General features: G+C 35.1%; 8 protein-coding genes and 1 long non-coding RNA gene across 17 annotated transcripts; 1 reads left to right on the plus strand and 8 right to left on the minus strand.

Annotated features, from left to right (window-relative positions):
- Window positions 1–737: 737 nt before the first annotated feature.
- On the minus strand, window positions 738–5437 carry LOC132204362 (death-associated inhibitor of apoptosis 2-like). Of its 5 annotated transcripts, none has more exons than XM_059632833.1 (5): window positions 3110–3421; window positions 2989–3048; window positions 1870–2320; window positions 1341–1664; window positions 738–1280 (listed from the first exon to the last, which is right to left on the minus strand). In XM_059632833.1, exons 2-4 carry the CDS (start codon window positions 3036–3038, stop codon window positions 1353–1355), a joined length of 813 nt encoding a protein of 270 aa, XP_059488816.1. In that variant the 5' UTR covers window positions 3039–3048; window positions 3110–3421; the 3' UTR covers window positions 738–1280; window positions 1341–1352. The 5 variants fall into 5 exon arrangements, with proteins under 5 accessions (XP_059488816.1, XP_059488818.1, XP_059488817.1 ...); XM_059632835.1 differs by having other exon boundaries at window positions 2989–3012; window positions 3110–3420; XM_059632834.1 differs by lacking the exons at window positions 2989–3048; window positions 3110–3421 and adding an exon at window positions 5319–5437.
- A 735-nt stretch (window positions 5438–6172) lies between these two features.
- On the minus strand, window positions 6173–7776 carry LOC132204224 (uncharacterized). Its single transcript, XR_009442514.1, has 3 exons — window positions 7619–7776; window positions 7012–7437; window positions 6173–6951 (listed from the first exon to the last, which is right to left on the minus strand). It is a non-coding gene; the product is annotated as an uncharacterized LOC132204224 (long non-coding RNA).
- Window positions 7777–8988: 1212 nt separating this feature from the next.
- Window positions 8989–11103, minus strand: LOC132204223 (uncharacterized). Its single transcript, XM_059632594.1, has 10 exons — window positions 10944–11103; window positions 10562–10624; window positions 10394–10498; window positions 10152–10349; window positions 10010–10081; window positions 9898–9957; window positions 9824–9845; window positions 9686–9747; window positions 9505–9619; window positions 8989–9446 (listed from the first exon to the last, which is right to left on the minus strand). Exons 1-10 carry the CDS (start codon window positions 11025–11027, stop codon window positions 9127–9129), a joined length of 1101 nt encoding a protein of 366 aa, XP_059488577.1. The 5' UTR covers window positions 11028–11103; the 3' UTR covers window positions 8989–9126.
- A 165-nt stretch (window positions 11104–11268) lies between these two features.
- LOC132204226 (killer cell lectin-like receptor subfamily B member 1A) lies at window positions 11269–12915 on the minus strand. The gene is made up of 6 exons (XM_059632597.1): window positions 12688–12915; window positions 12468–12581; window positions 12278–12317; window positions 12157–12218; window positions 11616–11730; window positions 11269–11555 (listed from the first exon to the last, which is right to left on the minus strand). Exons 1-6 carry the CDS (start codon window positions 12757–12759, stop codon window positions 11329–11331), a joined length of 630 nt encoding a protein of 209 aa, XP_059488580.1. The 5' UTR covers window positions 12760–12915; the 3' UTR covers window positions 11269–11328.
- Window positions 12916–13071: 156 nt separating this feature from the next.
- On the minus strand, window positions 13072–14627 carry LOC132204227 (uncharacterized). The gene is made up of 5 exons (XM_059632598.1): window positions 14380–14627; window positions 14054–14087; window positions 13864–13922; window positions 13694–13808; window positions 13072–13635 (listed from the first exon to the last, which is right to left on the minus strand). The coding sequence occupies exons 1-5, from the start codon at window positions 14461–14463 to the stop codon at window positions 13475–13477; spliced, it is 453 nt and encodes a 150-aa protein (XP_059488581.1). The 5' UTR covers window positions 14464–14627; the 3' UTR covers window positions 13072–13474.
- Window positions 14628–15065: 438 nt separating this feature from the next.
- On the minus strand, window positions 15066–16682 carry LOC132204225 (uncharacterized). Its single transcript, XM_059632596.1, has 8 exons — window positions 16551–16682; window positions 16369–16464; window positions 16134–16250; window positions 15945–16010; window positions 15854–15890; window positions 15737–15801; window positions 15567–15681; window positions 15066–15486 (listed from the first exon to the last, which is right to left on the minus strand). The coding sequence occupies exons 1-8, from the start codon at window positions 16629–16631 to the stop codon at window positions 15257–15259; spliced, it is 807 nt and encodes a 268-aa protein (XP_059488579.1). The 5' UTR covers window positions 16632–16682; the 3' UTR covers window positions 15066–15256.
- A 328-nt stretch (window positions 16683–17010) lies between these two features.
- Window positions 17011–19042, minus strand: LOC132204543 (uncharacterized). 2 transcript variants are annotated; one of them, XM_059633105.1, is made up of 8 exons: window positions 18864–19042; window positions 18105–18224; window positions 17840–18046; window positions 17750–17785; window positions 17559–17682; window positions 17412–17476; window positions 17338–17353; window positions 17011–17270 (listed from the first exon to the last, which is right to left on the minus strand). In XM_059633105.1, exons 1-8 carry the CDS (start codon window positions 18900–18902, stop codon window positions 17197–17199), a joined length of 681 nt encoding a protein of 226 aa, XP_059489088.1. In that variant the 5' UTR covers window positions 18903–19042; the 3' UTR covers window positions 17011–17196. The 2 variants fall into 2 exon arrangements, with proteins under 2 accessions (XP_059489088.1, XP_059489087.1); XM_059633104.1 differs by having other exon boundaries at window positions 17412–17503.
- Window positions 19043–20082: 1040 nt separating this feature from the next.
- Window positions 20083–20481, minus strand: LOC132204376 (histone H2B-like). The gene has a single exon (XM_059632858.1). The coding sequence runs from the start codon at window positions 20469–20471 to the stop codon at window positions 20097–20099; it is 375 nt and encodes a 124-aa protein (XP_059488841.1). The 5' UTR covers window positions 20472–20481; the 3' UTR covers window positions 20083–20096.
- Window positions 20482–20704: 223 nt separating this feature from the next.
- LOC132204528 (histone H2A) lies at window positions 20705–24191 on the plus strand. Of its 4 annotated transcripts, XM_059633075.1 has the most exons (6): window positions 20705–21476; window positions 22077–22210; window positions 22634–22863; window positions 22920–23006; window positions 23272–23502; window positions 23556–24191. In XM_059633075.1, exon 1 carries the CDS (start codon window positions 20726–20728, stop codon window positions 21098–21100), a length of 375 nt encoding a protein of 124 aa, XP_059489058.1. In that variant the 5' UTR covers window positions 20705–20725; the 3' UTR covers window positions 21101–21476; window positions 22077–22210; window positions 22634–22863; window positions 22920–23006; window positions 23272–23502; window positions 23556–24191. The 4 variants fall into 4 exon arrangements, with proteins under 4 accessions (XP_059489058.1, XP_059489057.1, XP_059489059.1 ...); XM_059633074.1 differs by having other exon boundaries at window positions 20705–22210; XM_059633076.1 differs by lacking the exon at window positions 22077–22210.
- The last annotated feature ends 283 nt before the right edge of the window (window positions 24192–24474 follow it).

Consider the following 24474-nt stretch of genomic DNA (forward strand, 5'->3'; position numbering starts at 1 on the left):
CAGCGCATTTTATTCAAGATCCAAGGCATCCCAGCATGCAGATCGGAGAAAAGAAACAAAAGAGTAGCAATAATCATTTTATCTTGAATCAAAAAATTTCACCTGTCATTAACTGATTGTTAATAAAAAAAAAAACACGAAAAGTATATATTGAATTAATGAATTTCCTTATTAATTTAAATTTTACTTACACAATGAATGACTAAAGATGTTAAGTAGTGAATCGAGTTGTGACCCGTTTATTATTTTTCCTCATTTTTACACAAGTGTTAGCTATAGCTCTAGCTGTGTCTAAATATTATAAATAATATCATTATTGCCATATATATTTTTTTATTTTCAATTTTAATCAATTTTTGACTTCCGTTTCAGTATTTTTTTTTATTTTTCGCTGATGGCTCATTGATGACCTCTTCCTGCTTGTACTAATTCAAAAGGATTGTATGTGCAGATAAAAAATTTATTTTTGAACATTAATTTTTTAAATTTATTTTCGAAAATTAGGCAAAGAATGTTTCAAAAATTGCGTGACTTGTTTTCCCAACATATATTTGAAAAATGAAGAATTATTTGTATGGAAGTAACAATGAATTGTCATAATATTCATAATATTTCAATATAAATTGGTTAAAGAGTAGATAATTTTTTTTACTACAACATTTTATTTCATTTTAAAAACCAAATAAACCAAGAAACAGTTTTATAATTTATTTTTGTCATTCACTAGAAAAAAAAAGAATTTTTTAATTTAAATCTTGTGGATAACTATTTTCACTGTTGGCAGCTCGCAGATGAAAAAAAAATAGAAAAGTCGCAGGTTGGCAACGGCTGGGCCTGGCCAACAACCAAACATGTAGAAAAAATACATAGTGATACAATCTTTTTATCATATTAATAACCTTTTATTTTATTATTCTCATTCACGGACATGATTTTATAAAAAAATATAGGCATGGAAAAAATGGTTTCGACCTCATTGAAATTTTATTTTAGGGGAATTTTTTTTAATTTTTCAATGAGGACAGATCGATGACAAAGCCTCCTAGGAAACTTTAAATTCAAGTCTCCTCCTCTCTTGTGCAAGCAGTGATTTAATTTTTCTTTATCAAAAGATTAATTCTCTAAGCAAGGAATTTGGAATATACAACAAGCATTTATGAAATGAGTTATTGTAAGAGCATTTTATATTTTCATCTTCTGAAAAGTCCATGATACTGACTTCCTCCATTCATCCATCCGCTGGAAAGCCTACCAGATTAGCCAGGTGCTCCAATTTAACGCTGCAAGCAATTTCTCGAGCATTATGATGATCAACATTAAAACTTATTAATCATACATACATTTTGCTCTTGTCAATTTTGGTTGTTATCACCTTCTGGTGGGGCAGGAGCTAAAGGCGGCCCAACATCAGGAGGATTTGCATTTTCAACTCCTTGAGCACCACCATTAGTCGGGAAGGTTGTAGTGCCCATTTTCTTTTCGCCGATCGCGTCGTGCATGATGTCCACCTGCTCGTGGCCGATCGGGATGTTTTGGACGCTGTTTGGATTTCGCAAAAACGGACAATCTGCGTTCCAGCGTAGGTGCTGGGACCGAACCTGGTCCCCAACCTCCCAACCGCGAATCCCCAGGTTGCAGAACCGGCAGCGACAATTGTCATCCACCTGCAAAACAAAAAAATTTGGTTCTTTTAATTTTTTGCACAGAACATATAAATGATGGGAATTTTAATTTGAAAAACAAATTTTTTTTTACTTTTTCACTTCGTTTCAATTGTAAAATGGAATGAATTATTAGAATTAGAATTTTTTTTATTAATAAAAGGCCAAAAAGAGCATTGAAGTAGCTAAAATTATTAAACTAACTAACCCCTTCGTAGTAGAATCCGTCGGCGGCCAAGTCTGCTGGTGTTACAAACTGCCAATCGTCCTTTTTCAACAACGAGTACAGTCGGTGCGACTCGAACTTGAAGTTGTCGAGTTGTTTGACGTTGAGAGGGACGTTGTCCGAGTCATCCGATTTCACCGGACAGTTTTTTCCTGCCACGAAATTCTTCACCGCGTCCAAGTTCCCAAAGTTGCGAATTTCTTGTTTGCTAATTTCCGATGAGCAGAAGTGGCATCGCAGCCGAATCGCTCTGTTTGAATTTTGGCAATAATATCCAGCCTCGGCAAAAACCTCCTGATCCAGGGCGAATCTTTTTTTGAAGTTCGGGGGAAAAGTAAAGAGGCGGTGCAATGCGATTCCTAAGAGCAATCGATCGATATGAATTGGAGCTTGATCGGAAGTCATCTTCACTGCTTTTAGTATGCTAGAAGGGCTGAAAGAAAAACAAAAAGTGAATCAATTAATGTCATGCAAACTTTTAAAAATTAGAATATCATTTTTAATTTTTCCATTTCAATTGTGAAGATTCATATAAAGGTGAATGAAAATTATTTTGAAATTCTGACCATAAATACAGAGAAACATTTTTAAGATTTTTAATATTCCTGCTCAATGAAATTATGATGAGAACTTTTTTTATCAATGTAATAAGGCTATTTCTTTTAACAAATAATTGTTTTCTTATAAATAGCGGCGACACATATAAACAGAGCTGAAACGGCAATGTATGTACTGCGAATTTATAAAATGTAACAGAATTAATTTCTTACAAGTAATATATTCAGATGTTAAATCCTATTTGCAATTTAAAATTTTAAATCAAATGTGGTTAAATGGGCTTTGTCCTCGTTAAAAAAATGTGTTTTATTAAAAAAATGTATATTTAAAATATTTAAGTCTCGACTGTAATAAAATAAAAATAAAACACAAAATCAAACATTTAAATTGCGTATTGTTAATTTGTTGGTGTGAGTGTGTGTGTGTGTGTGTTTTGTTTTTAATTTTTGTGTACAGTTGTGTTGTGTTTGCGTTGTTAAGTGTATTCGGTTTAAAATGCGTTTATTCAACACAAAATAAAAAATAATTAAATCTCAAATTTACCCGTTTACGGCATGCATGGCTGACCTGGCGTTTTCGGTCGAGTTAAACATGTAAATCAGACTTAACATTGAGCCTCGCAGGTCATTTTAAACAGCGAGAAGGAAGAAAAGGGAACTTTTACCTTTCCGGCGGCAAGTCTAACAGGCCTTTGCGAGCAGCTCTCCCGAGTCAGTCGGTTTATAGTAGAAACCGCTACGCTGCTGCGCTGACTGGAGCGCTTCTTCTCGCGTGGCATTTCGGCCGATTTTTGCCTTTTTCGGGCCGAATTTGGGCTCAAGCGTTTGTCAATTGTGGGAGAAAAAGAGCGAACGGGTTTAGCAACCCGATGTTGTCCCGAGGGAATGAATCAATAAATCGCTCTGATTGAAAGTTTTTGAATTTTGGCGATCGAGAAGCTTATAATTCTAGAATTGTTAAGGCATGCGGAAAATCGCGGTGTTATCTGTTTTTTTCTTTTTTTTATCTCCGAGCAGCCGTTGTCGCGCTATGCGCATAAATACGCACCGGTCTTTGCTAAATTTGCTTGTCGCTTCGCTCGGCGCGCTGCTGCACTCGCGGTGGAGAGCGGCGCGCTCGATTCATTAGAAGTTTGCGCGAATTTAATATTTTATTAGCAAGCGTTGAGATAAATCGTTCAAATTTTCACCATTGGCAGCAAACTAAATTAAATATTTTTTTTGTTTTTTATTCTTCAAAATTTTTGAATCAAAAATTTTATATTTGGAGCAAATTTATTAACGTTTCCGCGAGAATTTTTATTTTTTAAAGTTTTTAATTAAAGGGAACATTTAAAAAATATAAACCCTAACTGGAAATTTTAGTTAATTAAATTCTCTAAAATTTATTTCCAAGACGTTTTGTTGTCAAATTTTTTTTTATTTACCAACGGAATGAGTGGAATGACCAAAGTAAAAATATTACTTTTTCTCATTGAAAATATTCTTTATGAATTTTTCTGAGATAGCCAATCCATTGTAAGTTTAATTTTTACATCAGAACTCAAATTTATCAAAATAGAACCGTTTTTTGTTCACTAAGTACTAACTGATGCCACCTAAAAAAGCCGTTGAGGCCGCTTCGCAAGTTATAGTTCATACGCTCAAACTTCAAAACGGCTCAATACATTATTTTGATGAAATTTGAATTCCAAGATCAAAATTAAATTTACAATCGATTGTCTATCTCAGAAAAAAATATAAAGTAAAATTTTAATGAGAAAGAGTAATATTTTGACTTTGGTCATCCCGTTGGTAAAAAAAATTTTGACGACAAAACATCTTGGAAATAAATTTTAGAGAATTTAATTAACTACAATTTCCAGTTAGGGTTTGTATTTTTAAAATTTTCCCTCTAATTTAAAAATTAAAAAACAAAATTCTCGCGGAAACGTTAATAAATTTGCTCCAAATATAAAAATTTTGAAGAATAAACAACAAAAAAATATTTCATTTAGTTTGCTGTCAATGGTGAAAATTTAAACGATTTATCTCAACGCTTGCTAATAAAATATTAAATTCGCGCAAACTTCTAATGAATCGAGCGCGCCGCTCTCCACCGCGAGTGCAGCAGCGCGCCGAGCGAAGCGACAAGCAAATTTAGCAAAGACCGGCGCGTATTTATGCGCATAGCGCGACAACGGCTGCTCGGAGATAAAAAAAAAAAAAAAAAACAGATAACACCGCGATTTTCCGCATGCCTTAACAATTCTAGAATTATAAGCTTCTCGATCGCCAAAATTTAAAAACTTTCAATCAGAGCGATTTATTGATTCATTCCCTCGGGACAACATCGGGTTGCTAAACCCGTTCGCTCTTTTTCTCCCACAATTGACAAACGCTTGAGCCCAAATTCGGCCCGAAAAAGGCAAAAATCGGCCGAAATGCCACGCGAGAAGAAGCGCTCCAGTCAGCGCAGCAGCGTAGCGGTTTCTACTATAAACCGACTGACTCGGGAGAGCTGCTCGCAAAGGCCTGTTAGACTTGCCGCCGGAAAGGTAAAAGTTCCCTTTTCTTCCTTCTCGCTGTTTAAATTGACCTCAATGTTAAGTCTGATTTACATGTTTAACTCGACTGAAAACGCCAGGTCAGCCATACATGCCGTAAACGGATCAAATTTGAGATTTTTTTAGTAAGGTTAAAATAATATATCTAAAAACCAAAAGGGCATGTTTTCGTTCACGGAATTCAGTAATTACCCTTAAAACTATAAAAAATATGGCCCATAAATTATTTTCACTCCGCGTGCGCGTCGTCCTTTAAAATCTCAAATCATTGAAAATTTAACGCTATTTATCGCGCGCCAAAACCTAAATGTTAATTTGGAAAACTCACTCTTCCGCTTCGGTCTCAGCCTTGGCCGGGGTAGGTTGCATTGAGAAACGCACAAATGAAAATGAAAATGCACGACGTAAATTCCTTATTCCTTTTGCACTCCAGAGCCAGAGGGAAAGTCTAAGGTAAAAAAAGTCTATGTCTATACATAAAAGTCTTGCTTTATATGCTCCCGGTCAAAGGCGGGGGGGGGGGGGGGGGTTGCGATATCTTTTGTTGCGGATCTGTAAAGGCAGGGAATTTTTTTTTTAATAGATTTGATGTGGCGATGACATGAATAGAGCGAAGTTTTGTGCCGGAATTTTCCTTAGACTTTGAGTGAGTCACCAGTTTGAGCAACTCTAAAAGTCTAGTCTGATGTTTAATGATTAAATGTTGGAAGAGAGTGTGCTTTAGGGCCTTAGTTAGATCAAAAAATGTGAAAATTGTATTTACTTATCACATTATTAATAAAGTTTAACTCATATTCGCTGACATATATTATTTTATTATACACCAAAAAGTATAGAATTAAAATAAAAACGGGTTTTGACCTGGTTGAAATTGTTATTTTTTTTAATAAATTTTTTTAATTTTTCAACAAAGACAAAGCCTGTTGTTGTTCACTGATGTTCACGCTATGTTCATCATAGGACTTTTTAAATCCAAAGTCTCTCCTCTTTTGTGCAAGCAGTGAATTTAAGATTTTTTTCTCATTATGAAAAAGCAAATTCTCTAAAGCAAAAGGAATTTGGAATAATATACCATTTTTTTATTTTTTTTATTGTTTATTCCTCTTGGGAAAGGCACCAGCGGTAGCAGACAGGCTGCTAAATCGCAAGGGCCGATAACACGGTGACCTTGCGACCCACTGGGCCGGGGAGAAGGGAGTGTAGGATGTGTTTGTATGTTGGGAATTTGAAGGATGAGGAAGGCACGAGCGGCTGCGGCCTATGAATGGGAACTATGCCGGCATTTGCCTGGAATGTCTGATGGAAACCGCAGAAAACACCAGACAGCATGGCCGAAATTTCAGACGAAATGCCTGCAATTTCTCCCGAATCTGCCTGTCGCAGTGATTAATGCACCTCCTATGATTTTCTGTAGTCTTGTGAACTAGCCGGTCAGAATCAGAACTTTTTCAAGCCCTGACCCTGGCCAGGATAGAACCCAAGGCCTCCAGATTATCAGCCAAGCGCACTAACCACTGTGCCACACATTCGAACAATAAATATCTCTTTCAAATAAAAAAAAAAAAAATTATTCTCATCCACTGACATGATTTTATAAAAAAAAATATAGGCATGGAAAAAATGGTTTGGACCTCATTGAAATTTATTTTATTTCAGGGGAAATTTTTTTAATTTTTCAATGAGGACAGATGACAAAGCCTCCTAGGAAACTTTAAATTCAAGTCTCCTCCTCTCTTGTGCAAGCAGTGATTTAATTTTTCTTTATCAAAAGATTAATTCTCTAAGCAAGGAATTTGGAATATACAACAAGCATTTATGGAATGAGTTATGTATTATAAGAATATTTTATTTTTTTCGTCTTCTGAAAAGTCCATGATACTGACTTCCTCCATTCATCCATCTGCTGGAAAGCCTACCAAAAATTAGCCAGGTGCCGCTGGACTTTATGCTCCAATTTTACGCTGCAAGCAATTTCTCGAGCATTATGATGATCAACATTAAAACTTATTAATCATACATACATGTTGCTCTTGTCAATTTTGGTTGTTATTGATCACCTTCTGGCGGGGCAGGTACTTGATTTTGGTTGTTATCACCTTCTGGTGGGGCAGGAACCGGAGGCGGCCCAACATCAGGATTTGCATTTTCAACTCCTTGAGCATCGTCATCAGTCATGAAGGTTGTAGTGCCATTTTTCTTTTTGCCTTTTGCGTCATGCATGATATCCACCTGCTCGTCGTGGCCGATCGGGATGTTCTGGACGCTGTTTGGATATTTTTCAAAAACGGACAATTTGAGTTCCAGCCGAATGTCTTGTTTGCTAATTTCTGATGAGCAGAAGAGTGATGAAGCGGTGCAATTCGATTTTTAATAGCAATCGATTAATTTGAATTGGAGTTTGATCTGAAGTCATCATCATCACTGCTTTTAGTATGCTAGAATAAGGGCTGAAAGAAAAACAAAAAGTGAGAATCAATTAATTTCAAGCTCGCGTATGCAAATTTTTAAAAATTAGAAATTGAATTTATTATTAATTTTATTTATTTTCATTGTGAGACTCACAAGAATTTCCATTTTGTTTCTATTCAAAAAACAAATAGGAAGACGATGAAAAAATTATGGGCTTACCTTGTAATCTTGAATGATAATATAATAAAAAATGAAGCGAGATCAGCGAAGCAGATATCAAGCAAAACACAACACGCTTGTAACCGCTTGTTGCCTTTATGTTGCCTGTATATTATGGATATATGAAAAAAGTCCTATTAAAAAAAGTCAAGCGTCGACTGTTTCAACCTAATGAATGAGACTTTTTTGTGTTGGATACCTTTGTGGCCGTCACCACTTGATGGCGCTCGAGTGGTAAAATCCCGAGGGTACGCGAAGGTGCTCGAAGCCGGCCATGTTGGCTGCGATTTCTCAGCCGTGCACCACGCTAAAATTAGTGCACAATTTAAACCAAATTTGAACCCGAACAGGGGTGAGTTTTGTGAAAATTCCATAACTTATTTTGTTCCTGATTAATTGCTGAATGTAAAAATCAATAATCCAAATCTGTAATTCATGTAAAATTCTTTGATTGAAAGTGCATACAAAAAAGCACATGGTAATTTTTCCTTTCTCAATAATTAATTTGCATATTTATTTTTGCAGTTCAATAAATCAACACCCAAAAGGATTCTCTGCTTTTCTATTGCACACACTTAACTCCCTCACCTTCTATAATTCGCATATTAATTTGTAATTTGTGTTATCAAATACAGATGTCGCGCCGTGGGTTATTTTAGTTAGGATTTTGAATAATTGCGTCAGCGTGTTTTATGGATGGAGCTATGAGATTTATGAGACAATGAGTACTGACACTGACTGACAAAGATAAGATCTGACGAGGCATTCGAGCAGATCGGAGAAAAGAAAACAAGGAAAACACTTGTTTTTATCACAATATATCCTTTTTTGTTGATAGAAAGAGTTAGTATCTTGAAACTTTGAATCCGAATAAATTTTTTCACATTTCATTAGCTGATATTGTTTATTATATTAAGAACGCAAGAAAATAAAATATTTAATTAACGAATTTTCTTGAGATTGTTTAATTACAATTGCACTTAAGATTAATGGGCCAAGAATGCCAATATGTTAGTATATTGATGATCCCTGGTTACGTTATGCAATGAAGTGTAAGAGCAAAATAGTCCAATGAGAATTGCCGATTATTCTTTTTACTCATTTTTACGCAACTCTTGGTTATGGTAAAATATTTATAACAATAAAATGCTCTATTTACTTTTATTTTCATTATCCATTTTTAGCTCACGTGTTAGATTTTTTTATGCTGATGGCAAGTTCCTTTTACTAATTCGAATGAGCATCAAGCAGGAAAAAATGTCCCCTTTTTTATTTTAAAATTTTCATATATATTATAGATGATCAGAAAAACATTCAAAATTAGAGAGTAATTTAAAATCAATATTTTGCTAACTAAAACCTTCAAACCTCGTTTTCCTGTTATATAAGGGAGCAATTTATTTATAGAAATATAATGAAGTTTTGCAACTTTTCATGGGTACAATAAAATTATTAATTTTTCAACATAATATGCCTAAAAAAATCAGAATATTTTTATGAAAAACTTTTCATTTCACTTTAAAAACCAATAAATCAAATAAATAATTTCTATAGTATTTTTTTTCGTTCATCAGGAAAAATAAATTTTTTACTTCAAATTTTGTGGATAACATTCTGTTGGAAGCAGATGAAAAATAAGAAACGTCGCAGGTCGGCGCGGTGCTCAACTTTCGGCTGCCGTGGGGAGAAATGATGACGCATTCGCGCCTTAGGGCCGCAGTTTGCTGCCACATATCGCTGTCCACTGGCAACTCTTGTCCATTTTTCCAACGAAAGTCTTTTTCGCCTCCGACTCCATAATTCTTCGCCGACACCCACCAAGTCCAAGCTGCACGCATTTAAAATTGTTTGAAATTTCAAAAAAAAAAATATTAAATGTTTTGTACTTGGATTAATCCGCGCCGCCTCTGCGGACACAACTTGCAGGTCGTTCACATCAGCCAGGGTCACTAAATGGAGACCCTGCCTTTCGCAGTTCTCGTTTGCAAGATCCCAGTTTGCCTGCGAAAAAAATTAAATAAATCTCAGTAAAAAATTCCAAAACTTCAAAAATGGAAAAAGTCTCACAGAACGTGGATAGTTGTAAAGGTACTTTTTGCCGTTTGAAAGCGTCCGCAAGTTCAACGCACCTGAAATTCAAAGGAATAATAAATAATATAAAAATTAATAATAAATAATATACAATTCAAAGTTTGCGGTACTCACGCGAAAGGCCGCAGAATTTAGCCTGAAATATTTTTTATTTATAAATTTTTAAACAAATTTCAAATATAGTTTACCTGGTCGACTGCACTCCTGTTTGACCACTTTTCCAAGAGAAAATCTTTCACCTTAATCATCTGAAAGTTAGATTTTAAAATATTTCCTGCTACGTGAATTAGCAAAAAATACCAGATCGCAAGTTACTTTCGCTTTTTGCGCCGCTTTTGCGACCTCGGACTTTTCTCTGGTCAAATTTGAAATCTAGAATCGCGAGTTTTAAAAGTTTCCATTTAAAATAATGCTTAAATTTTTACTCAATTTGATTTTTTACCTGTTCTTGGAGGCGCGTTTCCGATTCGCCCAAAATAGATTTTTCCTCTTTCAATTGCAAAACCTGCCGTTTCAACTCCTCAATTTGATCTTCCATTCTCGCCGTTTCATCTTGGCGCTTTTCTGATTTTTCCGACTTTTGTTCCAAATTCGAAACTCGTTGCATTAGTGACTTGAATTCTCCAGCATCAATCGAAACCTGGCATTTTTATAATTTTCAGACAGATAAAGGTTTGAACTGACCTGTTGTTCCAACTTGTCCTGTCTTTTCCAAATGACGTCGATTAAATTCAGCATTGACGACAACTGCGTCGAAATTTCCTTCTCTGCTTCCGCCTCCCTTGCCACCTTTCAAAATATAATTTATTTCGATGATTAAGTTATTTAGGTTCCAGGGTTCATTAAATTTACTAGATTTTCAAAGGTGCTGGCGATTTGTTGCAGTCTTTCAACCTCTTTTACTGAATCGCATCCCTATAAAAAGCAATTAATTTTCTATTAAATTTGTGAATCGAATAATTGGGCGAAAAGTTTAAATTTTTAGCGGACGAGGAAATCTTTTTAGGCTTCTCGTATTTCCATGAAAAATAAGTCTCGCAAATCAGCATACAAGTAAATAATTTTATTTATAATGTTCAGGTCTAAGAAAAAAAAAAATATTTCGTTTTGTTAAATTTTAAAATTTTTAGTAAACTGAAATATCTGATTATGATTTATATAAAAAATTTGTACATCAGTTTAATTTTAGCCTCATTTTAATTTAAAAAAGAATTAATTGATGATTGTAGTTTACCATGAACGAGTGCTCAATTTGTTGGTGGTTGGCAGCACCAGCCACGTCGAGGACGACGACGAGCAAGAACCAGAGACGGTCCATGTCGTCGCAGTTGACCTTTCGATTCGTGAATGCCACGACTGACGCAAACCGCAGTGCACGGATTGCCGCGTGCACTTTAACCTGTTCTTAGGAGGAAAACAAATAAGTTTATTTGAATTTAAGAGTGCAAAATATTTCTCTTAAGTTTTGATAACCTTTGACCTTTTTTAAATATTTATGTGATTTTTTTTAAGAAAAGTATATACACTTTTAATGGAAAAAATTGCACAAAATTCTTATTCATTTACAAACGTCATGTTCAGATTTTTAAAACAATTTTATTAATATATAAAATTGAAAATCAGTAACAATTAGTTGGCAGTTGGCAAACGATGTAATTGACATCGTCGCTGGGGGTGGTGTCCAAATTTCCCAAGTCGCCGTCGCCAGAGTAGAAATAAACGTATTCGTATTTAGTGTCGGCGCCTTCCTTCCACAAATTGCTGTCCAAGCCCAACTTGGTTCCGTTGAGCCACGTGAAGTCCGTTTGACCGGCGTCTTTCTTCGCCGACACCCACCAACTCTGGCCTGTCATTTACATTTTTTCTTTTTATTCAGATCTGTGAAAAATTGAATTAAAATTCTTACCAGGTTGCAGTCTGGTGGCCTCAGTGCGCAAAAGTCGCAGCTCATCCAGGTCTTGCAACGTGACCAAGTGCAGGCCCTTATTTGCGCAAATTTCGTTCGCTTCCTTCCATGAGTACTGGAAATTTTCAAATTATATCGAGGAACTTTAATTACATAGTTTTTATTCCCTTCCTAAAAAAACACACTTTAAAATTTATTTACATGCCCCCGATTTTATGCAAATTTCTAGCTCTGATTGTGCGATGATTGGATAACATTTGAGTGTAAATTTATTTTATTCAAAGCTCCAATTGGAAACTTTTTGACACACTGAATTAATTCTGATTATTTTAAAGCTTGCAATTTTAAATTTATCATTATCAAGAGTATGAGGCATTTTAAATTATGTTGTTTCTTTATTTCCCAAATTTTTCGCCTAATTTGTTGATTGTTACAAGTTTTATCCAAAATTTATGAGCCGGCAAATACAAACATGTAAAATGAGACTTTCATAATAAGCAATTTTTAAACTCTGTTCTTTTCCATCTTAATTTTAACTTACTCGGGCTGAATATGAAAATAAATATTTTTTGCCGTTGGAAAGCGCCGACAATTCATTCGACCCTGAAAATTCGATTGATATTTTGGAATTCGCGAACCACAATTTTGAATTATTTACTCACAAGCACCTGCACATTTTTTGGAGACTAAGATTTCCATGACCTGTAATGAAAACAAAGTTATCCTTTAAATCCATAATGTGGCTACAAAATTTTGTAATAAGTGTAGAAAAAGATTAAATAAGGTTTACATTTTTTTTTATAAATCAGCCTTTTTCTCGGTAAATTTACAAAAAGTCTTAATAAACTTGACCTTTTGAAAGCGAGCATCGGATAACTTGGTTAGTTCTTCAATCCTTTGGTTGGTCTCATTGAAATTCTTTAGCACTTCTCGCTGAAACTCTTCCAGCTGCTCCAATTCTGGCGACTGGTAAAATAATTCTTTTTATTTTATTGCACAAAATTATATTATTGGGAAAATTAATTTTCACTAAAAGGAAATAAAAATTTTAAATAAAGAAGGAAGACCATACCTTTTTTTGCTGCTGGTCGTTGGCCAGGGTCGCTGTGACGAGGAACAAAAGTGCGAAGTAAAAAAGGCCCATGGTTGAACCTTGAATGAGAAACTTGGGCCAAAGACTCTGCTTTTATATCGCTCCAATTGTCCTCCAGAACGCAAGTCGGAGATTAGAGAATCATTAAAAAGTATTTTTTTCGCAAAAGAAAAAAAATTGATTAAATTTTAAGCTATGTAATTTTGCTTCAATGTCAAACTCCAATCCAAAGAGCAGCGAATAATTTCCATTAGCAAAAATAGCTCAACCTCTGATCTGTGCCCTTTGATAAAAAAAACCTGAAAGTGGATGAAGACTTTTCATATTGATCATTTGAAATCGTGAGATTTTTTTAATTTATTTGCGTTTTAACCTATTTTCTTAGAATTATGATTTCAAAAGATTGGCAATATTTTCAAATGATTCCTCTCATTTCTGAGAAAATAAGTTCAAAAGTGAATCTTAAAAAAATTACTTTCACTGAATAAAATACTTGCTGAAAAGTCTTAAATTGTTGTAATTAATATATCAGCTTCTAATGGTTTCTTATGTCGCAAGAATGAATTTGAAAATTTGCCATCATTTGCACTCATGTTTCTGTGAAAATAAGTTTGAGTGAATTAATTAATAAAGAGCAATTTATTCCTAAACAAGCGGCGTTGACATATTTATTGTATTTACTAAACTGAAAAACATTCAATTAATGTCAAATTAATTTATCGCCACATTTATTGAAAAATCAAATAGATTCAAAGCTAGCTCATTGTCAGTTGCATTCTCTTGGAAGTTGACAAATAAAATAGAATTCACTGGTGCATGACCATTGGCTGGTCAACTTTTGCGGGTCATAATGAAAGATGAAAACGCATTTATCAGAATTTTCACCTCCGACTTGAGATTCCTTTTTCGAAACCCACCAAACTTTCCCTGAAAGCAGACATGAAATTTCATTGAAAATTATAAAAAGTTAATTCTTTTGCCTTACATTCGGCGAATTTTTTTGCCCCTGCCGCAACCACCCGTTCGTCATTTTGATCCATGATTTTGGCTAATTGTAGGCCCATTTTATTGCAAGTCTCATTTGCTGACGTCCAGTTAACCTTTATGAGCAAAATTAGGGGAAAATACTAAAAGAATAAGCTCTGCGACGCTCACTTTGGTTTTGTGGAACGAGTACTTTTTGCCATTGGACAGCAACGTCAAATTTGCCGAGTCTGCAAATTTTGATTGAATTTTTTTAATAATTCAAGATGAAGCTATTCCTAAATAAGTTTGTCAAACAAAAACCCGAATTAAATTTATACGCTCCTCAATTTTTTTTCAGGTATTTTTAAAAGATACTTACTTCCCGGACACCTTCCAAGGGACTGATCTTTAATCTGGAGAAAAATAATTGAAAATGATTTTTTTTTTTCTTTCAAAAAATTGGATTGCTCAGTTTTCAATTAAAATTCAATCTAAAGAAGCCGGGGATCATAAGAATTAAGCTCACATAAAATTTAATTACCATTACAATACTATAATTAATATTGAATCTCAAATTTTAGGCTTTTTACTGTGATTTATTTAAGAAAAATAAATTACAAGGGAAAGTGATATTAAATGATTTTATTTTTAACTCGAAAATGCCAATGTGATTTTTATTTCAAGATAATTAAAATTTATACTTACTTTGGATGAATCTTTGGTTATCTTAGGGTCATCGGCCAGAGCGGGGGCGACGATGAAAAATAGCAACAACAAAAAACGGAGCATCTTCTTTATTTGTCGACTGACGACTCTCAATTTTCAAATGATAAATTTAGGCCAACGACGCGCCTTTTATCACTACCGCGCGCCATATGACAGAAAAACTACACCATCAATAGCAATTTTATACGTCAATGGCCATAGTAATTAAGAAGAAATTATTATTCAATGAGAGTATTCCTTGAATACTTTTTTTTAAACGTAAACGTATATGTTGAGAAAAATTTGCAAATTTTCATTGGATAAAAAATATTTTCATTCTAACTTTTGATAAAATTTACAATATTAATGTTTGTCATTTAACCGAATTCATTAAAGTCATTCGTGTCGTTGCCGTCGTTGGCGTTCAATCAGCTGATGGGTAAAAATAGCCCTTGGCCTTGGTCCTTGTTTTTTCTGCGCAACTCGTGATTTGATGAGGACAAAAAATGCGAAATTTGCACATTAACAGAACAGTATGAAAATTTGGAACTGACGCTAAAGTTTATTTTTTAACAGTGAAAAAGTATTTTCTGGAATCCTATTTTTGGAGCCAATCCAAATTTGAGATTAAATATTTCTAATAAAGGAAGAGAACCATAAGAAAGAAGTAGAATGTGAAAAATTTGCACATTAATCTACTACTATAAAATTTATTGCTTCTTTGTAAGTGTTAAATGTAAGGTCAATGGGCATTTAAAAAAAAAGAAAAATGTTTACATCTTTTTCATCTGACAACAAACAGAAAGCCATGAAAGATACACTGCTGAATTAATATTTGAAAAAAGATTTTCACATACAAATTCCAAGCCGCTCAACATCAGTAGCATTCGCTTGGAAGCTCGCAAATAAAATAATAATAAGTAGTGCATTCATTGCAGTTCAATTTTCCCTCACTGCTATAATCATAGATGAAAACGCACTCGTCGTTCTTCGCCACTCCGCCCGTCCACAACGGACTGGACAATTCTAATTTGGTTCCGTCGTGCCACCGAAATTCCTTTCGACCTCCAATTCCCGAATTTTTTGCTGAAACCCAGCAACCGTGCCCTGAAATTAATTAATTTTTACATTCGCAAAAATATCATGGGAATTTCTTGCACTATTTCGAAATTTAATTTTCGCCTCACCGCCGTAATTTTTCTTAATCTCCGCCACCACCACATGTGCGTCTACTAAATTTCTGATTGTGGCCAATTGGAGACCGTTTTTACTGCAAGTCTCTTTTGCAAAATTCCAGTTTCCCTATCGACGAAAGAAGAAAAAAATTATTCATGAAAATACAAATTAAATCGCTTACATAATAAGTTGGGTACGAAAATAAGTACTTTTTTCCATTGGACAGCGTCGTCAAATTAGCTAATCCTGAAAATTTGATAATTGATATTTAGAGTTTACATTCAATTTTGATACTTACTACCAGGACACCTTAAGAAGAATTTGATGTTCTCAAACTATAGTAAAAAGAAAAAAATCAAAATGGATAAAAATGGGACGTTCAATATCACCTCTTGCTGATTCCTCTGAGCCAAATCCATCAATTTTTTATTAAAATTTTCTGCAGCCAGCACAGTCTGCAAAAAAATTTTGAGAAATTTTATTAATTATTGAGAAAAAAAATATAATAATTTAATCTGCAGATATTTTTAGTGAATTTATTATTTGTTTGGAAAAATACATTTAAAAAATTTTTAAACCTGATTGTAACGCTCGTCGGAAATTTGTGACAAATTTTCCAGCCTCAGGTTAGTTGCATCAAACTTTTTCTTCTGCTCCACGTTTTCATTCTCTGCCAAATTTCTTATCTCCACCGCCTGTTAAATAACGTGTTATAAAAATCAGCATGACATAATTATAAATAATTCACTTTTCTTCGTTCAAACATTTTATGTGCAAAAATGATAATTAAAATTTTAAACTTAATTATTCTACCTGGTCATAGACAAGTCTCATCAATCGGTCCAGCTTCTGATTTGTCTCTTTGACATTTTTCGTCAGCTCTGCTTGAAACTCTTCTACAACTCGCGGCTGCAAAATGTTTATAATTAATATAAAATTAAATTGCATTTCTTTTATATCATGTAAATCCAAAATTTAATGATTTTTTACAGTACCTGTGATTGGTTTGTTTGTTTTTGGTCTTCGGCCAGGACGGTGGTGAGGACGATGAAATGCAACAAATAAAAACGGAGCATCTCTTGTTCGCGCGGCTCTCTATTTACCAGTGATTAAATTAGGCCAAAGATGCGCCTTTTATCAATCCTTTTTTCACTGCCCTCTGCCCTTCAGACGAGAAAAGGAAAAAACAATCCAGCTTTCGCATCAAAAGAAAAATAATTTGTGTTGATATAAGATTATTTATTTTTATAAAATATGTTATTCAAAGTTGAAACTTAATTTTCCTCAATGAATTTTGATAGCGGATGATACAAAATTCCTTAAATATTTGAGGTTTAAATGATTAAACAGTAAAAAATTGCACATATATATTTTTATTTAGTAAGTAAAGTTTCAAAGAGTGAAAATTTCATGAAATTATAATTAATTTGGTTATAACTCTACATTTATTGTGATGTTTTAATGTGCATTATTTATTTTTCAGTAATTAGAATAGAATTGAATACAACTCTTCAAATCTGTGCAGCTTCTCTGTTTTTAATTATTTTTATCTTCATGCGCATTTTATATTTGTTGATCTCCTCTAGCATATTTTCAGTCCTTTTTTTACTTTTTATCATCCTGGACTTTTGTATTATTTGTTCATGGTTTAGCAAAGACGTTTGCAGAGCACCTGTCAAATAGACTGTACGTTTTTGTGCACGATATGCTTTCAACTAACAAAAGAAGAAAAAAATCCAATTATTATCTCTCAATTTTAAATTAATTGCCAATTTTTTTTACCTCTCTTAGGGCATTTCTATAAATAGGATTTGTATGAATTTAAATGCAATATTTGATAATAAAAACGAAATTACGGTTATCATTTTAAAGAGGACGCACTGCACAATAACAAAAGCCTTGCCAGAGCAACTTGATCTCACTATAACAAAATCAGGAATGGCCAGACCTTTGTTTTTCAATATTATTGTTCTGTGGAATAATTAAATGATATTTTTTTCTACCCTTCACAACGGAAATGCATTCAGCTATCGCAGCTGAGATGGTTGATTTCCAAAATTCGTCAGTTTGCGCGGCGATTAGAAAATCGGTCAATGCTGTCTGGTTAATTGTTAAGTCCGGTGACATCTAAAATCATTAAATTCATCAAATTATTGTCCACCAATTATACATAATTAAAAAAATATATATTTACGGATCCTTTCTGCATCAAGTAGCAGTTGACGAAGCACTAAATTTTTTTATAGTTATATCAATGATGTTGAAAAAAAATATTGGGACGTACAGCATGCCTGCCTAAGGCCGTTTTGACCTTTTTACTTTGAAACGCGATTGAGTTGGCCGGCGAGTTAGAAAAATGCTGCTGCTTGTTCAGTGAGAAAACGTTAAACGCGTGGAGATCTTCTTTTGTAATCTTGCAATAATAGTAATTCTCGAAACGATTAAATAAAACCAGTGAAGTTGGTGGATTCGCACAGCATTCAAACACTTTCTATAAGAGAAGAATTTTAAAATTTTTTTAGTATGATTCCAGCTTAATTAAAGATTACCGCGTAATTCTTCGCAGAGCAGTTATTTTGTTGGTTCAGAATTGATTTTTCATCAGTAAAAGGTCCCGTCGTTGTTGAGCCTGCAGCAGTGGTTGCCGTGGAAGAATCGAGTGCCAAAATCTGGAAGATATCATTCCAACTTCAAACAATGGTTCTTATTGATAGAACATACAAAACTATATTAATAAAACTGAAGCTCGTTAATTTTCAAGGGTTTTCCCCAATATTTTATTTGAAGATAAATAAAACAACTTGATTGCTGTCATGGATTAATTGCGTGGAAGAATTAGTTTGCTTTTTTATTCTAAAAGTTTCATTCTTCATTAGTCTAATCTTTGATAAAAATTAAAAAAAAAAAATACAAGACAATTGATTCATTTCCATTTGCTCTTATTATTTTGCAGACTTGCCATTTCCAAGAGGTATATCAGAAACTAATACTAATATTCAATCTAAAGTTTGATGAGTTGAAAGTGTTGAAACAAAACAATGACTACAAAAATTTATACAAAATATTCAGCAAATTAAATTGTTAACCAATTTATTTGTCGACAATATTTTGTAAATTACGAACATATGCATAATGATTAGCAACCCTTTTATCATAAGTTAAGTTTTAATTCCAAAATTAACAATTCTATTTTTTGATAAAAAAAAAATGGCTATTTAGAATTATTGTGAATTCAATTTTTTATGAATCAGAATTCATAAAAGTTTTAAATTAAATGAATTAAAATAAAGAAAGAAAAATATATTTACCTGAATCGGGAAAATGACGAGAAGGATGAGACACTGCATCGCGACACCTGAAGTCTGGCGTTTCAGGTCATTTACCGAAGGACCTTAAGTGCAAAAATTGCAGTGCTGGGAGACACCGCTCGCAATCATTCTCCGAACTGGTAAAAGATAATGAGCGCCATTGAAGTTGACGAGTCACTTCTTTGCTCGCTAAAAAGTGTGAAAGAAAAAATGTCATATATGGAAAACATGGAAGCCAAATTTTCCTCCAACTTTAATTATAGGGTAAAGGTAAGATAAATTGCATTACTTTCTTATCAATCCTGAGAAGTCGCACACTGAAAGTCATGCTTGTTGTAAACACGCGATATTAAAAATGTGTTTTTTATCAACCTTTTCTTCCAGAAAGAAATTACAGCATTTTTTTTTTAATTATTTCCTTGTCGTAAAAAAAAAACACGTAGAAAAATCTAGAATTTCAAAAATTTTCAAATGGAACGTTCCAACATTATTTTCCAGAAAATAATGGAATTAAATGTGGTCTATTAAATTGAGCGCCGCACACGAGCCAGAACTTAAGTTACTTATAACTAGTGGATTATTGTTAATTGGCACACTTATGGGATATAATGGAGCGTTAATTAATTGCTGCCAATACAGTAGATAATTTAATTTATAGAATTTTTCCAATCAACTCTTGGTTAAGTGGTGTGTACTGTTGTAAAAATAATTTAATCTGTGCTCTCTCAATTAAAATACACGTAATCAAATCGGTAAAAAGAGAGAAATCAGATGCAAAGGGTAAAAAATGTGAACAAAAAATTGTAGTCATAGACATCACATGTTCTTTCTTTTTCTATTAAAAACATTTGGATTTTGTAAATTAATGAAATCATGGATTATAAATTTAAAAAAGATATGCTTTTCATGAAACGAATCCGAGATTTTTTCATATTAGACTTTTTATTTACTTTCTTATTATAAATAAGAATAAGATTACGGTAAGATGTTAATATGAATAACAATGAACAAATTTAACAAGTAATAACTGACAACTGTAATAAGTGTAATATATAAGGAGTAAAATCTACTACTATTCTACTTCAAGAAGTAGCCTTTTTTTATTTTCAGATTTTTTTTTAAAAGTGTTATTTAGATTGATTATTTAGGATATTGCTTCGTAACTTTACTTGAGTATTTTGGGTGGCCCTGAAAAGGGCCGATTTTCGCTGCCGCTGGATGTTGTGGCGCAGCTTACTTGGAGCTGGTGTACTTGGTGACTGCCTTGGTTCCCTCGGAAACGGCGTGCTTGGCCAACTCTCCGGGCAGGAGGAGACGGACGGCGGTCTGGATCTCCCGGGAGGTGATGGTGGAGCGCTTGTTGTAGTGAGCGAGACGGCTGGCCTCAGAGGCGATGCGCTCGAAGATGTCGTTGACGAACGAGTTCATGATGCTCATCGCCTTGCTGGAGACGCCGGTGTCGGGGTGGACCTGCTTCAACACCTTGTAGATGTAGATGGCGTAGGATTCCTTCCTGCGCTTCCTCTTTCCCTTCTTGTCCGACTTGGTGATGTTCTTCGAGGCTTTGCCCGACTTCTTGGCGGCCTTTCCGGAGGTTTTGGGTGGCATGGTGAGTGCGGTTCAGTGGCAACTGATGCTGATGCCTGCGCTGGTCGCAGTTTATATACAACACGGCTGGAGTGTGACGCGAGCCGATCGCAGCGCCACGCTAGTTTCAACGTCGCTGATTGGCTCGGAGGGCGCTGCCGCTCTCATCGACCCGTTTCGCGCCCCACTCCGGCTCATTGGTATTTAAATAAGCTATTGTTAAACAACACTTATCTGTTTCGTCGACCCCGCCGTATCAACTCAACTAACTCATCATGTCTGGACGTGGAAAGGGAGGAAAGGTGAAGGGAAAGGCAAAGACCCGCTCGAGCCGTGCCGGACTTCAGTTCCCCGTTGGCAGAATCCACCGTCTGCTGAGGAAGGGCAACTACGCCGAAAGAGTCGGTGCCGGCGCCCCCGTCTACCTGGCCGCCGTCATGGAGTACTTGGCCGCTGAAGTCCTCGAGTTGGCCGGCAACGCCGCCCGCGACAACAAGAAGTCGAGAATCATCCCCCGTCACTTGCAGCTCGCCATCCGCAACGACGAGGAGTTGAACAAGCTGCTCTCCGGCGTCACCATCGCCCAGGGAGGTGTCCTGCCCAACATCCAGGCCGTTCTCCTGCCCAAGAAGACCGACAAGAAGGCATAAGTCGTCAACAGAACTCCGAAAATCGGCCCTTTTCAGGGCCACCCAAACAAATCAAGTAAGAGATATTAGGCAATACACGAAAAAAATTAGTTAATAAAAAATATAATTTTCTTGATCTCCTGTGACTGTAAATATCGCTCAGTGAAAATGCTATAATATTTTAAAATATAAAATAAACCGACCAATGAGTGAGCCTTAACGACGAGAAATTGTCATTGTTTACGTTGTCATAGCAACAATCAGAATTCAAACTGCGGTCGGTCATAATTCATTTGAATCTTGGCAGAGCAGCATTATGTCGTGAATTCTCATACTTTGCCATTCCGTCTGGCATCATACTGAAGGACTGGATGGATCGCTCATGGGACCTTCTCAGGTACTGGTCTTTGGCTATCGTAAGTGTTTAAAATACTCTGCGAATTCCACCCTGAAGGCCTTTATTGTGGCATTTCATTGAAAGAAGGTACACGGATCCCATAATTCTACCTGAAATTACGACTGAATTCAAAGGTTTTTTTAATTTTTATACCTAAACTACCATTTTAATTAAAAGAATTTCTAAAATTTGTGGAAATTGCACAAATTTTTTAAGAGCGTCTCGTTAATTTTCTATCTTGATTCAGCGCACGATAAATTTAAACAATTCTGAAATCTTTTTAAAATTTTCCACCTTTGACTTTTTCGTCACCCTCAGGTCAACTTTGTAGTTTGAAGCCCCCTGAAAATTTAATGTGATTGTGAGGTGCAGCAAACTTGATAATTTTTAATTTATTAAGAATTCTTATATCTATGTACTTGAAAATCTGACAACGTAACTAACGTTCAAAAACACAACATTCTGATTGTTGCCGCCGCCGTTACTGGAAATTTTAAATGAGAAACAACGGTCAATTCGTAACAATCAGAATATTTTGAATCTACGTTCAGATCAGAATTCTTTGAATTTCGACGAGTCAACGTGTGGCAAAATTCGCAGCGACTTTTTGTGCTTCCCACGGTCGTCCTGTCAAACTGCCCATGACGGACGCCCTTGAAGAGTCATTCGGAGCAAAATTTACACGCAGAGGAGACTCATTCCTTAATTGCGAACACACTCCAGACTTTTTAAAGGTTTGAATAATTTTAGGGCAGAGTGAGGCAAAAAATATCACTTATTTAAGGACAGACTTTTAAAATTATGCCTTCACTCTATAATATCCTAAAGCAAATTAAAAAAAAAACCGATTTCATTTTAAGTCGCTAAAAATTTTTAAAATTATACAACGGTTATATTCTGCAACAATCGGAATATTTTTAAATTGATCAGGATTCTTTGAGATTTCAAACAGTCGAGAGATGCAAAAAAAATTCGCAGAGGCTTTTTCTTCTGCTGTGGTCGGATGGCAGGTCAAACTGCATCCGAACGGTCAAATTAACCTCGGTGAAAACCGCTTGTTGATAATTATGCAAATCCTGTCTGCGTCCGTTTTAGAGCGATGTAGTTTAAATGTAAAATGTGATTATTATTTTACAAATTAAATATCATATTTTTAGCTCACAGTCGGATCCTTGACACTCTTATCAACCTCGTCGCATCACTCATGGACCGTGATGCGTCCATAGTGCCAGTGCTCTACGAGGACAACAGCAACATTGTCAATGTTGATTTTTTGACCGAGCCTTTGCACAACATGCTTCTTCAAGCGACTGCCTTGGCTTCCTCACTCCCGAAATCATGTACACCATCCTTGTGAAGAACGGGAAAGCGGCCTCGTCCAAGTGGGGTATGCCTACAATACAATCAAAATTTAAGTAATCAAACAAGTTAATTTACGTATAGGAAAACGAGATCTTGCCCCCAAGCTCCGCTCCCTTCTTCAGCAGGGCCTTCCTATGGTGGAACTCAACGTTTGAAGTTTGAAAACAGGTAATTAACCTAGCGACGTCGGGATCCGAATTTTGCAAAATTCCTAAATGAGTCTCTTTCGAAACACGTCAGTTCAATTATGAACTGCAATTTTTTTTAAACAAAATATTTTTAGTATCCAGTTGAGTTCATCGACGCTGTTATTGCAAAATTAACCGTTCAGCTGCCATTGCGCTGATTTTGTACTTTTTGCGACAGAACAGGGTTAATAACTTTTGAATTTTTATTATATTTTAAGATAAAAACTAAATATAAATTTGTATAGCGGCACAAGATCTGACAGAGGCTGTCATCAACATACTCAAGATCATGTCCCACGAGACCACCATACAGCCTGTCAGCGTCAGCTACTCTGACGTGTCAGGGAAAATGGATGTTTCATTCCTCATTGAGCCCATCCATTTCCTCCTCGCTCGTGACTGCCTTTCCATGCTGACCGTGGAGGTCATGTATGTGACCCTGATTAGGCATGGCAAGGAGGCCTCACCCTCTTGGGGTACATATTATAACATTATAATGCAATTAAAAATTAAACGTAAAATTGAGTAGGAAAACGAGACCTGCTTCCAAAACTGCGTGCACTAATCAAGCAGGGACTGCCGGAGCTGCCAACGGTGACACTGGCAAAACAGCGTGAGGAGCCTCTCAAGAGGAAGGCCGATGTTCTGCAAAAGGAGGAGAATCTACATCAGAGGCAGGACGAATATTAATTCATATGATCAACAAAAACTTTGATATTAAAAACCCTTAATTTTGTTTTGAAATATTAATAATTTTATAAATCGTTTTCATAATTATGTCTAATATATTGCGGCAAGATTTTAAAAGTAAATTGTTCTTTATGTCCGCAATTTTGCCAAAATTATCAGAGCGCTTGAAAGCTGAACTTAAAATTATATTTTAATTAACCTACAAAATTTATTTTATTAAAAGAGCAGCTCTATAAAAAAAAAATTAGATTGGCTTTCATTGTGAATATTTTTAGTCTTAAAATGCTGGCATGCGACCATGCACCCAGACAATATGATCGAGTGTGGTTAAGAGGCTACGGTTGAGATCAAAGACGATTGTGTCCCATTTATGTTCTAGACACAGGGCTGAAGAAAGCGCTTGGAGGCCCAGAAAAGGGCCGGCGTTTGAAGCGCCTTCTTCTCGTCGGTTAGATATAGCGAGTAATGCAGACTGCCACTGTCCGTTCTCCGGGGCCCGGCGATTGGCCAAGCCCATAAACGAGCCCTTTTCAGGGCCACCTAACTGTCTCATAAAGTGATAATTTTGAGCAATAAAATTTAATTATTAATCAATAATAAAATATATTCTACCAACTATGGACTCTGGACCAGAAAATATAATCAAAATATTAATTTTAAAGGACGTTTTTATGACTTTTTAAAATGTGATATTTCGGCCTCATCAAAACGTACTGCAGAGATCAGGCCGGCGCCCGGCAGGAAAATAGCCCTTTTCA

The sequence above is a fragment of the Neocloeon triangulifer genome, unplaced genomic scaffold, assembly GCF_031216515.1.
Source record: "Neocloeon triangulifer isolate White Clay Creek 2 clone unplaced genomic scaffold, ASM3121651v1 ptg000022l, whole genome shotgun sequence".
Classification (NCBI taxonomy): domain Eukaryota; kingdom Metazoa; phylum Arthropoda; class Insecta; order Ephemeroptera; family Baetidae; genus Neocloeon; species Neocloeon triangulifer.

Bases quoted from the DNA above. Each gene is read 5' to 3' on its own strand.
- LOC132204227 (XM_059632598.1), bottom strand. From the start codon at position 14,463: ATGCTCCGTTTTTTGTTGTTGCTATTTTTCATCGTCGCCCCCGCTCTG. The intron at 13,809-13,863 runs GTGAGCGTCGCA...TTGCTCATAAAG, and splicing joins ACTCGTTCCACAAAACCAAA to GTTAACTGGACGTCAGCAAA. The intron at 13,636-13,693 runs GTAAGGCAAAAG...GTCTGCTTTCAG, and splicing joins GGCAAAAAAATTCGCCGAAT to GGAAAGTTTGGTGGGTTTCG.
- LOC132204543 (XM_059633104.1), bottom strand. From the start codon at position 18,902: ATGCAGTGTCTCATCCTTCTCGTCATTTTCCCGATTCAG. The intron at 18,225-18,863 runs GTAAATATATTT...GATATCTTCCAG, and splicing joins TCGTCATTTTCCCGATTCAG to ATTTTGGCACTCGATTCTTC. The intron at 18,047-18,104 runs GTAATCTTTAAT...CTTCTCTTATAG, and splicing joins GCTCTGCGAAGAATTACGCG to AAAGTGTTTGAATGCTGTGC.
- LOC132204528 (XM_059633074.1), top strand. From the start codon at position 20,726: ATGTCTGGACGTGGAAAGGGAGGAAAGGTGAAGGGAAAGGCAAAGACC.
- LOC132204225 (XM_059632596.1), bottom strand. From the start codon at position 16,631: ATGCTCCGTTTTTATTTGTTGCATTTCATCGTCCTCACCACCGTCCTG. The intron at 16,251-16,368 runs GTAGAATAATTA...GTTATTTAACAG, and splicing joins TGAGACTTGTCTATGACCAG to GCGGTGGAGATAAGAAATTT. The intron at 15,487-15,566 runs GTGAGGCGAAAA...AATTAATTTCAG, and splicing joins GATTAAGAAAAATTACGGCG to GGCACGGTTGCTGGGTTTCA.
- LOC132204362 (XM_059632833.1), bottom strand. From the start codon at position 3,038: ATGTTTAACTCGACCGAAAACGCCAGGTCAGCCATGCATGCCGTAAAC. The intron at 2,321-2,988 runs GTAAATTTGAGA...TTTTTCTTTCAG, and splicing joins GCCATGCATGCCGTAAACGG to CCCTTCTAGCATACTAAAAG. The intron at 1,665-1,869 runs GTTAGTTAGTTT...TTTGTTTTGCAG, and splicing joins ACGGATTCTACTACGAAGGG to GTGGATGACAATTGTCGCTG.
- LOC132204376 (XM_059632858.1), bottom strand. From the start codon at position 20,471: ATGCCACCCAAAACCTCCGGAAAGGCCGCCAAGAAGTCGGGCAAAGCC.
- LOC132204223 (XM_059632594.1), bottom strand. From the start codon at position 11,027: ATGGACCGTCTCTGGTTCTTGCTCGTCGTCGTCCTCGACGTGGCTGGT. The intron at 9,958-10,009 runs GTATTTTTTGCT...TCTAACTTTCAG, and splicing joins CGAAAGTAACTTGCGATCTG to ATGATTAAGGTGAAAGATTT. The intron at 9,447-9,504 runs GTACAAAACATT...AAATGCGTGCAG, and splicing joins GGCGGCGCGGATTAATCCAA to CTTGGACTTGGTGGGTGTCG.
- LOC132204226 (XM_059632597.1), bottom strand. From the start codon at position 12,759: ATGGGCCTTTTTTACTTCGCACTTTTGTTCCTCGTCACAGCGACCCTG. The intron at 12,582-12,687 runs GTATGGTCTTCC...TTATTTTACCAG, and splicing joins ACGACCAGCAGCAAAAAAAG to TCGCCAGAATTGGAGCAGCT. The intron at 12,219-12,277 runs GTGAGTAAATAA...TCGAATTTTCAG, and splicing joins CAAAAAATGTGCAGGTGCTT to GGTCGAATGAATTGTCGGCG.